We start from the raw sequence: 13,439 nt of genomic DNA, 5'->3' as shown, positions 1-13,439 counted from the left end.
CAGTCGCGCATCACGCGGCTGTGTTTAACGGCACTTTAATTCTTCTGATTAAGTTTTGTTAGGATTACCTTTTATCTCCTCCTACATTCCAGTCCACGAGGAGCGAGCCGCACAGAAGCAGGATTAGTACTAAGGAGACACGTCCCTTGAAGATTAAACACACTTTTGCAAATAATTTCAAAAAATACAGAACTGTTAATAAACTAACAGTAATGACTGAAACCGACTTGCTTGTACTATGCTGAGTGTGGCACTTTCTCCTTTGAAAAGTAAATGTGCACCACCTGTGAAGGTCCGTGACAATACTGTGACATTTTAACGTCAAAACATCTGTCTGAAAAAGAAAGTGCTCAATCTCTGTAATGTAAGTGTCCACTAAAGCCTTTGACTTTTAAACCATTTCACCTTCCCAGGCTGCAGAGAGGGAATGGCAGGCCCTCTGCCAAGTGTACCCGGGCGCGGCGGGCGGGCCTGGGCCCTCGCAGCCTCTGCCCCTGCTGTGTGTTATGCTGTGTTACGTCCCGTGGCAAAGGGGCTTTGTGGATGGAGGGTAACAGACCTCGCAATGGGGGGTTACCTGGATTAGCAGTGAGAGATGCGGTGGCAGGAACAGGAGAGGCGCCGAGTGACACTGCTGGCCTTGAGGACTCAGGAAGGAGGCAAAAGCCAAGCCAAGAGGGCAGCTTCTAGGAGCTGAGAAGCGCCCTCAGCCGCCACAGGAAGGGAGCAGGGGCCTCAGCCTGACAACACCAAGGACCTGGATTCTGCAGCAACCTGATGTCTCCCCTTGAAGCTCCAGAAAAAGCCCAGTTCTGCAGATGCCTTGATTTTAGCCTGGTGAGAGCCATGGTGGGATTGTGACCCACAGCACGACCAAAATAATAGATTCTGTTCTTCTAAGCCACCGCATTTGTGGGAACTCGCTAGGGCGGCAACAGGAAACCGGCACAAACGTGCTGATGATTCTTGCATCACGCGGAGAGCAGAACGTGGGAGCCCACGGGCGGAGCCAGGCGCTGGGGGGGCGGCTCGCAGCAGGCTCCACGCTGACAGCTCACTGGCAGTTCTGGCAAGGGATGTGCTGCCCTCTTTGAGGGTTTTTTTTTGGGGGGGGGGGACTGCTACTTTTACCGTAAGTAGAATAAATTGGTGATGGTCTTTTGTAATTTAAACGAGCTCTCGTTGTTCTCTGATAAGGACTGTAAACTAGGTAACTGTAACCACATGCAAGAAAAAGACTCAGAGACACAGAACAGAACACAGTTCAGGTGCTACACGGCACTAAGCCCATCGCTGGTGTTTGACGTTTGTAAGCAATAATTTTTACCATAAAAGTTTTAAACTGTTTACAATAAGGTCCCCATCATGAGCACACCCAGGAGGGAGAGTGACAGACCACCGATCAAGAGGATACCACCAGGGACCCGTGCTCTGCAGCACCTCATGAGTCTTTCTGGATTTCAAAATAATCTCTGCTCAGCATTGCCTGACTTAGAATGACAGACATGCCCTGAGCCATATACGGCCCTCTCTTCCTTCACCACGAGGTCCCACAAGGTGCCATCAAGGGGCATAATTACCCTTCAGGTGCAACAGCTACAAATATGTCACAAAGATAAATAAACAAGCAGAGAAAGAAGAACTAATGGGGCACTTTCCCGTTATCGCACGGCCATGGACAAGGCTCACACTCACCCTTTCTGGTTCTCCCTCTCCTAGACCTGTGGGAGGGCTACCCTCTCAACCCCGGAAGATGGGCCTGGCCACAAGACTTGTTTTGGCCAAGAAAACGTGAAGGGAGTCATCTGTGTTACACTGGCCGGAAAGGTTTCACCAAGAGCCCGAAAGTGATTCTCCACGATCTCTTCCCCGTGGGAGCTCGCAAGAATGCATGCAGACATGCAGATTGCACAGGCTGACGCTGCTGAAGTGCCAGTGACCACCTGGATGGGGGCAGCCCCCTGGACCCACGTGAGGACCACAGCTGGCTCCGGGTCAGCAGGGAGACACCGTGCGTCAGCACTGAGCAAGGGGGTGCTGCCGCTGCCTCTTCCCGCAGCATGACCTAACCCGTACTCGCTGACGTAGCTGGCTGGCTCCATTCTCGGGGGTGGGGGGAGCCTGTCTCTAAGCCCATTCATTTAATCAGTAGGCACTGAGCATCTACTACGTGCAACGCCCTCCCCTAGGCATCCGGGACACTTTGGGGAACTGAAAACACGAAGATCCCTGTCCTCACGCAGCTGACACACGGCTGAGGGAGACAGACCCAGTGCTAAGCGTAACAAGCAAGCTACATAGCACATCCAAGACAGTGAGTCCTAAGGGGAAAGATGAAGCATTAAAACTAGGACACGGATCAGGAATTCTAGGGTTGGAATCCCAAGTGCCTGGCTTGCGTCTGACCAGCGGAACTGGCCAGACAGCAAGTCAGGAGGGTGTCTGAAAACAGGGAAATCTGTCTTCAGGTAAGTGGAACGGCATAAAAGGACTGTAAACACAGACTAACGTCTTCCAAATTGCAGGTTATAACCCATTAATGAGTTGTGAAATCAATTTAGTGGGTTCCGAATAGCATTATATTTAGTAACGGGAAATAGGACAGAACAGGCAGTATGAGAGAGCACTGCAGCTGTAACAGGGACACCGTCACACGGGGCTTCTTCCTCAGTCTCACACGGCGACGCTCCCGTGGGTCCAGTCAAGAAACCTGAGAGCCACTTATTTTGACTGTCAAAAAGCTTGATTCAAAGGAGATTCACCTTCATCATAAATTTTAAAGACATAGATATGTACATATAATACATTTTCTAATATCTGCTACATTTATAAGGTTGACAAACAATATGCAAGGGAACAGCGCAAATCATAGGGATCTGCATTATCCTACAGTCAGCCTCCCAGCCGCACCCGCGACCAAATCAGCACAAATGCACTGAAAGAGGACCTGATTAACACAAGTGCCTGTAGAAAACAAGAGGGGAGGGACAAACACCAAGGAACCCCCTAGATCCCAGATCTCAGACAGGGATAAACTCTGTGGCTGATGAGCTCTGCGAGGTTTACACTGGGCTCAGTTCCATGCAGCACGCCCTAAAGGCCGTTTAAGAGCAAAAGAGGGAAGTCCCGGGACTGAGCAGCACCGGAGGAGAGCAGACAACGCTGGGTGTGAAGACCCCCAAGGCGACAGAGGTTGCTGGGCCTTCACGCACACAGACCCGTCGTCATGACAACCCTGCACAGCTGGCCGCAGCACCCGGAGCGAGGGTGAGCTCCTCCCACCCTGGGCTGGGCGCGCCCTCACCCGCCCCTTCACACCTCCTGCACCGAGCTCATCGGCAGCCGCCCCGCGGTACAAACTGCTGCTGGTGCCGGCGAGTGTTCCCCCGTCCTTTCGCATCCTGCCAGTCTTCGTTCAGACACCACCTCCTCACAGGGGCGTCGTCCACACACCCTTTCGAGCATACTTCCCGCAAGTCATCTTACTTCTGTGTTTGTTTTTTACTACCCACTCCCTCCCCGCAGACGGCAAGACCCACGAGGACGAGGCCTGTCCCACTCTGCTACACTCCTTTCTGGTCCTCGGAGCAGCACCTGCGCTACAAAGGCACTAAAACTATTGTTTTGAATGAATCAACTCAGGTATTTTAACAGAATAAATAAAATCGCACACGAACTCCCTCTCCTCTTCCCTTTTCTTTCTCTGTATCTCCCCCAACCCCCTCCACTGTCATGTTAACACAAGCAATCTAACATTTACACAGCACGCTGCAGTGTTCAGAAAGCACCTTCACAGCCGTTTTATTATCGGGTTTGGGACCGGTTAGAGGTTAACGGACAACTTAGGATGGCGATTACTCACATTTCTGTTTTTAGAAATATGGAAACTGAACCTTAGAAAAGTCAGTAAATGGCTTGATCAAGGTCCTCCAGAAGAACGGGCATAAAATCCAAGCACTCCCCCTTCTCTCCAGACAGTGTTCTGTCTCACGTTCCAGAAAGGAAAAGGCAAACCATGGAGGCACACAACGAGGTGGGAGTGTGTCGTCAAGGACCAGAGTGGGTCAGAGGACACTGGTGCCAAGAGGACCCTGGATGCTGAGCCAGGACTTTGCATGACAGCCTTTAGGCAACAGAGAACCATCAAAGATTTGGAGCAAGTAATATAATCAGATAATGCTTTTAGGAAGGAAAGTCTGCTGGGAATAAACAGAACTGATTAAAAAAGAGGATGTTAGAAACCAGGGAGGGTCGTTTCCTAGTGGAAACGTGACGCAGTTATGGATTACCAAGGAGGACAGAAGAGCCGCGGGAGAGGCTGGGAGGCCAAGTGTGCAGCGGGGACGGAAGAGACACCAAAGGCCTCTGCACCGAGCTCATCCCGCAGCATCAGAAGTGAACATGGCTGGAACATCCCGCAACATCAGGTTTAGCACATGTAACTTTAACCCTGAATTCAAGGACTTACTATTATCCTGTGTTAACATACTTTTAAGTATAACACTGGTTCTGAAAGCTGATTGGAAATACGACCACCTATACAATTTTATTAGCTACAGAAAATGCGACAGAGCTGGAGATTTTATTCCATGCTGACATGTTATCATGGAATCAAATGATACGAGTAAGAGATACAAACTGAACAGACAACTGAAAAATTCAAAGACTTGCCAATCTCTTGAGGAATGTTAAATACGAAAAATTTTGGAAGCATGTGCTTCTTACTGATGATGATCAAGTGAATCAAAGTAAGTGGAAATAAGTGGAAAAATCTCCGATTTTTGAACAAAAAGTGTATTTTGGAATAAACAAAGTATAAATGCATAAATACAAGATATTTTAACAATCTGAGGTATTTTTGACTTTTTGAATTAATTCCTGAAAAAATTTCCTTTACAAAATTAAATGAAATTTGGCTCCAGGACAGACTTCATTTAAAGTCAACTTAATCGAATTCTCCTTTATGAACTACTAGAGGCCTCACTTATTTGTAGTTTCACTAATATTTAGGGCTACACTGTGAATAATCATGCTCTATGGATTTTATCTACAGCGAAATCAGAAAAACATCAACATGCAATAAAACATACAGTTTATCATATTTTCTGTGAGCAAAATAAACGTGTACAGGTGGCCACATTTTCAAGCACTTTTGGAACCAACTGTTGAAAACAATCTTTTATTTTTTTAAATTGAAGTATAGTTGATTTATATTAGTTTCAGGTGTACAGCAAAGTGATTCAATATTTGTATTGATTATACTTCATTTAATATTATTACAGAATAATGGCTAACTTTCCCTGTGTTGTACCGTATATCCTTATTGCTTAAACCAATATTCTAAATTTGCTCTTAAAACTAAAAAATATACATCAGTAACACAAGAGAGTAACAAATCTCTAAAAGTAAAAATTAGGGTCAACTTGTCAACAAGTGTAAGTCTGTGTCAGGATTTCCATCTTTTTATTTTACACATATTCTTTGTTAGCAAAGATCTTTTCCTGATCCTTCTACATAGCATTTTTACTGGGTTCAGACAGCCTTGGTTGGCTACACTTCAGACTTTAATTCCTGATGTTCAATGTGCTTTGTTTAGTGAACGTCAGTCTCAAATCATCAAAATCTTTACTTTGCAGAGAAGACAGGCACGATTAAGAGAAGTTTTCTTATGTAAGCACATTTTTCTCAAAATAATATGGAAAACAAAAATGCTTGTGAAAAATTATTTTCCTATTGATTCACTCATCAGAGAAACAGTCTTGTTGCCACATCCTCGCTGGCTGTACCACAGGTGTGTCTCAGGATGTCCTGCCATCACAGCATCCCCATTTACTCGTGTGTGTGTGTGTGTGTGTGTGTATGTTAATATGTGTATTTAACTACAAGACCCTCAGTGAATTGATTCAGATTAACACTGACATTATAAATTCTTAATGAATTATTAAATCTATTAAAACTTTACTCTCTACAGCACATAATTTGGGCTACCACAGCACCTAAATCTGGGGGTGGGTATACATTTGTAAACCCCGTTGAGAACTTTCATAAGAGGCAGTGGCAGGCGAGCTGAAGAAGCCAATTTCCAAAACTTGTTCGAGTCTGGGTTCCACACAATATGCTGGATCCTTAGGGTCAGGGAACCCGGTACACTCAGAGCGACAGTCTGCACAGCGCATGTGACCCACACATATGCGTGTGCAGGAGCCTGCTCCATGCAGCTGTGCATGTGCGCACGCGTGTATGTGTAACCTAGCATTTCTAAGCAGATTCATGACAGGTGCTGTGAGGACATTCCGTTCGGGTGAGTAACAAAGTGAAACGTGTTATCTCTCCTAATGATGAATGGCACTGGCTTGGAACAGTCTACGGTTTTCCCCACAGAAACCCTCTCCTATTTGCACTGTAAGAGGTGGACCTTCCAAACAATAAAACTTTAAGAAAGTGCTCTGCAAATTTATGCATTTCTTAAGGCATTTCATACCAAATTTTATCCAGAAAAAATTGTAACACTCTGTAAGAATAAATGTACAGTGAAAGAAGAAATAAAAACAGTATTACTTGGTTATCAGTTGAAATTATATTTTCTTAAAAGTACTTGACAAAATTTAAAACTCAGTGTAAAAGGTGAAGTACTATCTTTCCACGACTCCTTAACCTAGGATCCACTATTTTGTCATTCAGTAAACACTGATTTCTTGATTAGGTGCCTACTTACTGTTCTAGACATATCTAGAATTAAATGACAGGTTTAAGGCCACATAGAACCTTAGTAATAAAGCTATAAAATCTTTAAAAATGTCTACTCAATTAATTCAGATGCTTGTTTTACTATTTTGTTATTTAGTGCAACTTACTTATTCCTTATCAGGCCATTTAATTTTTTTTTTATTTTGCATTTAAAAACAATAATTTTACCCCTCAAATTAACTGTTTTCAGTGAAATTATAACACCAAAAATAGGGCACCATTAAATTAAAGCCAACTTACTTTTAGCTTAACTCTTATTTTATTTTGGCTGTTACCATTTTGTCTAAGTCTTATATTTACAAGGAGAAAATATGGTTTGAAGAGTTTTAAGGAAGCTCTATCACTGGCTATAAGTGATTCAATTTAAAAAAGTTATTTCTCCCTAGTAATTTCTGTTGTTTCTAAACTGGACAACTTTCTTTCCATTAATATAACATTGGAACAGCTGCATTCAGTTCTGTTTTCGGCATAAAGGATGCCGGGACAGCACCAGCTCTAGAATGAATGAAGCACAAGTATCTTCTAACTTTGTAATTTGGGGAAATACATCCTCATTAGCCACCGATCACCTGCAGGTTCCTCCTCCGCAGTCACCACAGCTACGTATGTTACATTTACATTCACAAACTGCTACAGTATGTTTAAAATGGTCAGTTTTAATTCAAGATACGGTTTCTTCTTCATATAATCTTAATATTATTAAATATAAAAAAAAAAAAAGGACAGATCCATGGCAATAGTTAAAACCTCAATCTGCTCATTAGCATTTTCTCTTGCTAAATGCCTGCCTGAGGTCAAATTAACAGAAGATCCAAATGTCAGGTGAAGGGACACGTTACACCGGATAGGTTTCAGCTCAGGACCTGATGATAACAGTTTTATTTAGAATATAAGAGCAGGTATATAATTGGTACATCCTCTATATTTTTAACCACGGGGTAGGGGTAGGGGGTAGGTAACTGAATGAAATTATATTGTGTCTCTTACCTAAAGAATGTGCAGCTGTGGTTTTGGAGCTAAAAAACCGGCCAAGCCCAAGATCTCCAAGTTTGACCACCCCAGTGGCTGTAATGAACACATTAGCTGGTTTTATATCTGTGAATAAATGGGATCAGGTGAAAGATGATGTCAGTTTAGGTGAAATATTCAAGGGTTTAAAAACCACTTTTCATCACAGAATTTATAACATATCTTAAAAATGGAAGTCAGTTTGAATTTTGAACCAATTATTTTGAGAAATTTTCATATATCCTAATACTTCTGAGTTCTCAGTCCTCTGACAGAAAACCATCCATCAATGAGGGATTTAAAATGCACTTTGCTTTCCACTTTCAAATAAACTTCTGTGAAATTCAAAGTATAAAATAAATCTGTGCCTTTCTTATATCAATTTTAAATAAGCTATCTTACTAATTAGTGATTTATTGATATGTTTACATAAAATAGAAAATCTTAACTTCATTATTATTTACTTACCAAAATTATGTTATTTACTTAGATGACCTTAGAAATTTTAATTGCTTAAATAAATTTAAGCTGAAGTTTTCACACCCTAAAAATCAAGGGATCAATTCCTTTATGATGTAACCTTCACACATTTTGCCCAACCATTTGACTAATACTCAAGAATATATTAAGAGTGAATGCTGATAATTAAAAATCGAAGTAGCTATAATGTATGCTGTTCATAAAAAAAGAAAACCTCTTCCTTATGTATATTCAACTGCTTCCTGCAACTACTTTTTTTTTCTTTACCAACATAGTAAAAAAAAAAAAAAGGTCAAACAGAAAAATAACTAATTCTCATTCTTATTTAAAACCAAGCAGGGCTTTACTTAAAAGCTTATCACTCTAGTAAAATTATAATTTGGAAACACATTACTTAGGAAAGCACAGTAATATGCAGCGACTGGAAGGCATTTACTCTCTGATGGCCTGGTAACGTGCGTTGTTTAGAACCGCGCTAAGTGGCCCGTGGCTTACTGACTCACCTCGGTGCATGACCCGCCGAGAATGCATGTGCTCCAGCGCGCTGCAGAGCTGGACAAAGTACTTCCAAACGGTTCTTTCAGGAATTAGCCTCTTTTGTTTCTTAAAATGCTGTTCAAAAAATTAAAAATAAGATTTAAAAAACCTAAAATACCTTTACACTAGATTCTGATGTGCAAAAAGCCTTAAATCAGAAAAACACCTACTTTTATCTACCTGCCCCCAGCTTAAAAACATGAATTTCCACAGTGAAATGATTCTAAGATTTTTACCTGACATAATGCTTAAATTTCTCCCAGCGTATCTCAAGTTAGCACAGGTCATATCACTACATCTCTGTGATGTCTACCTATTTCAAAACAATTAACATCCATATAAAATAATTTCTTATCCTAAAAGGAGGAGGTCAAATTTTATTGTAAGAAAAGCCAGAATGAAAAAGTCTAGAACTGAAGATAATTATTTTCATTGCAAGACAGGTCTTCTCTTGACAAAAGGCTTCACTGTGAATTCTTTTTTAATGCTGAACCCTGGTGATATGAAATATCACTTAATTTATTAAAAATTAAACAAATAAAAGGGATTTATGTGAAAATTTTTCATGAATATTCACTGCATATTACAAGTCAAACCTGTACTTTACCTTGAATGAATGAAACTAAACTTCATGGAAGAAAAATGTTACAGGAAGACCGGCGCAAAAAGCAGAGCACAGAAAGGCTGGTCAGGAGATGGGTGGCACCTCGTACAAAGGGGCAAGACCTAAAATAAACTGCTAAACCAAAGGGCTGTATTTAGGCCCGCTCTCCTACAGGGCACTGGCTGGAAGGGGACACCAGTAATACGCTCATCCAACAGCAACGCTCTTGGTTTCATGAGATCTATAAAGATTCTTTACATAAAAATCATTTTTCAAAAATAAAAACGTAACTGGTTTCCTACTTAGCAAAATTTCTAAATAACCAAAATGAAGTACTGCATCAGATAATTTTAACTTTATTATTGATAGATAGACAGACAGACAGACAGATATCAACATTTAAAGATGTGCTTTAATGTATTTTATCTGCATTTTTGGAAGTTTTACTAATTTGATTTCTGGGTTACCGAATATGGTACTTCAGCCATTTCAGCAAAACAACGGGCTCAGTTTCCACCCTTGTGAGCAGGTGAAGGCAGCTGAAAGGAAAAGCAAAAAGGGGCAGTCTGCTGCCTCCCTCCTTCATCCCCAGCAAAGGATCAGATCTACTGTCTCACATGCACTCAATACACCAAAGGATAAAGCTTTAAGGAAAGGTGAGTAACTTTTGGTTAATCTTTCCTGTAACACACACTATGGAAATGAATTTACTGGCAATTTCAATGGCTATTATATTAGTAGCAAAAACCAAGTAACAATAAGGTGACCAGGTAATTAAAAAGCAAATCAGGGCTATTACTGAAATGGTGGAAACCTCCCATATCATGTTTCGATATTAAGTCTTATTAATTGCAGGCTGTGTCGGCATCAGTTTTCATTCTGTGGGGGCAGAGCTGCAAAATCAGCTCTTACACATAATTTTCTCTCAGACTTGGAATGAGTCCAAATCAAGCCTGTCTCTCCCTGACACTGGATTAGCATATCAGAAGACTGTTTGATGTCAACACAAGATGGGGACCAGGTTGCTTTCCAGTCAAAAATAAATACACCATATCATGTAAGTATCAGACCATGAAAGAAAAATTTTATGCTTTAATATAGATTCTGAAATCATCATAATTATAATTAACTTCACAGTTTAAAGTCCCATCATTAAAAAATAAATCACATATGAAGGAAAGGGCAGAATGAAAAAACTGTCCTCAAAATGGAAGTCGTGAACCGGCCAAGATGGCCTGATTGTTTTCCTGTCTTCATATTCTTCTCTCAGATTGTTTCTATCAACAAAATAAAGATGGTAACAATAGACTGTATCAATACACGGCTACCTAGACAGAACGACTTGGCAAAATGTAAGTATCCAAATTAGCAACACGTTTTCGAAGAATGATTTTATGAATTTGATTTGATCAAAAGCAGTTTCATTATGTCATTGGTAGCTCCCAATATTTTTTATGTGTCTGTTTAAACATATGCTGTTTTCCAACCATCCTTGAGTAGAGGCTTTTTTGAGAAAACCAATGCTTATGATGAGACAAGCCTTTCTGTTCTGATGGTGGCACTGTTGGCCATCTCTTAAAAAGAGAATGAACAGGGAAAAGGCAGTGAAAATTTGAATTCTTTTTACTACTGGTAAAATGTATGTTAGCACTACAAAGGAGAAAATTTCATAATGCCACAGTATTAAAAAAAAGAACAACTTTCTCTTAACTTATTCTAATATATACACATCTTTTAAGTTAATTATCTAGTCAAATGGCACTACTGTGCAAAAATCCAATTTTTCTCTGAAAAAAAAAGACAGCCCCACATATTCAGGTCTAGATTCAGAAAAAAAAAAAAAAAAAACCTAATGCCAACATACAGAAATAAAAAATATACATTTACTTGTCATGTGATAAGTTTCTAATAAAGCAATAATTTTTTAAAGGTTGGTATCAATAAAGATTTATGTGAAAAAAACATGGGATATGGCATTTTTACTATATATTATAAAATAGAAATTAAACTTTTTACATCTGAAAATAAAATATCTAAAAAGTCATGAAAATGCAGAAATCAGCACTGAGGTATACCTGACCACTTGGACAGAATTTTTATTTAGTCTTCTTTTAAAGTAGGTTCATCTTTTTTCCATGCAAAGCTTCAAGTGTTGTTTATTTTAGAAGCATATTTTCTACCTCCATCAACATTATTCAAAAAAAACACTGAACATTATTCACATCACAAAATAGACATAACAAAAAGCTAGTCGGTGTACATATAAAATGTATATACAAACATCAGATTATAGCTTATCCTCACTTGTGAAATTCAGCATATCTGGTAAAGCACACGTGCAGGGTCACTGAAGTCGTGTGTATTAATATAGAAGAGGCTAGCTGATGCAAGCTGCTTCCATTCCAAGATTTTTGGGAAATAGTCACATCACTTTTTTTTTTTTAATTGTCAAACATCCTCCTACAAATTAAACGCCCAAACCGAATTACACGGTGGATACTGATTATCAAGTACCAGTTTTTGGACTCAGCTGGGTCACCTGGTGCCTGAATCTAGACACCTCTGCTCCACGCAGAACACACATTTCTCGTTTCTATGTTTTGCGATTCTGGCATTCCTCCTCCAGAAATCTCGGGAAGTGTCAGTGATACTAACCAGCATAAACTCGGCCACAAAGAAAACAGGAAATTCTGTTTTGTAAATAAGTTTGTCCTTTTTTTTTAGATTTCACATATAAGTGGTATCATTTGTTATTTTTCTTTCTCTTTGTATGACTGAAGCATTACACTGTACATCAGAAATTGACACAACATTGTAAACTGAATATACCTCAATAAATATATACATATATACGTGCACACAAAAAAGAAAATTATCTTCTTCTTTGATTAAAAAATTAATCTCCATAGTGTATCAAAACATTTGAGTCCATAGTTTGATATGTTAATCTTTAAAGAAGAAAGTTTCAGACAAAACATCCAGAACCACCGGGCCGGCTTCATGGGCTTGCAGCCTGGACAGTCACGCAGGCGTGACTTGGTGTGATGCTCTGTTCTGCCATCTAGAAATCCTTCATCATTTGTTAACAAGGGGACCCACAATTATGTAGCTGGTCCTGGCAACCATACACCAAGCATCCTTTGGAAGTGCGCTGCTGTAGTTACAAACAGAACCAAAAAAACAACAACAAATACAATCCTGGCAGACAAGTCATCTCTGAAGAAGATTAGGAGAAATGATAATTAAATAATGAGAAACGACGAAGGTAAGGAGAACCGGAGCTGCAGGCACCAGCTGCTCCATCCCTTCCATACGTCTGACCAGAGGGAGTCGTTCATGTTCAACACGAGGAAACACTTCCTGCTCGGGAGTGCTGGCAAGTGCTTAATGTGCCACACACATAATCCACAGTCACCTTTTAATAACAGACCTGATGGTGAGGCTTGACAGGCATGGCTGTGTGACCTTGAACAAATCACTTAATCTTGCTGGGCCTCAGTGTCCTCACTATACTGAGCAGAGTTTGGGGATGATCTGTGTGGTCCCCACCACTATGGTGCTACCATCTCAGTTATCTGTAATTATGAATGTCTGATGGGCACTATTTTTCACACTTAAAAATAATAAATTTTACTGGTATGTCCTGTCTTTAAATCTCCAGTTAACAGAAACAAGGGAAAAAACTAACAATATCTCAAAGATCCCCACAGGTCCCGTTAATACTATATCCGGTCGCCACATGAGATGACAGGTAGTCAGAGCGCTTCGTGACGTTTATCATCAGAAAGGATGTTGTGTTCCCAAACATTTCTGCGATCACAATGTATTTTCATAAGACTACATTTTGCAATGGTTATTTCAAAGAATTAAATTTATAGAGATTGGGTGATGGAAAAGATAGAACACTTCTGAAAGTATAACTTGACAGTTCTAAGTGTGATTTTTATTATACATCGATCTTTCTCTGGAAACACTTTCCCTGTGAGGGTATAAGCAGGTCTCAACAGACTAAACCGTACAAGCACTTGCTGCAGACAATTTGGGGAATTACATAAACGCATAA

General features: G+C 40.4%; 1 protein-coding gene across 9 annotated transcripts in view; it reads right to left on the bottom strand.

The window, feature by feature from the left end:
• NEK7 (NIMA related kinase 7) overlaps positions 1-13,439 on the bottom strand; it is a 129,818-nt gene that overhangs the window by 32,072 nt on the left and 84,307 nt on the right. For all 9 annotated transcript variants that reach the window (XM_032466815.1, XM_032466814.1, XM_032466816.1 and 6 more), the window contains 2 exons: positions 8,739-8,847; positions 7,735-7,842 (listed from right to left, as the gene is read on the bottom strand). In XM_032466815.1, coding sequence (XP_032322706.1) covers positions 7,735-7,842; positions 8,739-8,847 — 217 coding nt within the window. The remainder of the gene's footprint in view (positions 1-7,734; positions 7,843-8,738; positions 8,848-13,439) is intronic.

The sequence above is a fragment of the Camelus ferus genome, chromosome 23 (genome assembly GCF_009834535.1).
Source record: "Camelus ferus isolate YT-003-E chromosome 23, BCGSAC_Cfer_1.0, whole genome shotgun sequence".
NCBI classification, from domain to species: domain Eukaryota; kingdom Metazoa; phylum Chordata; class Mammalia; order Artiodactyla; family Camelidae; genus Camelus; species Camelus ferus.
Note: the sequence above shows the minus strand (reverse complement) of the source record. Positions and strands in the feature narration are given on the sequence as shown.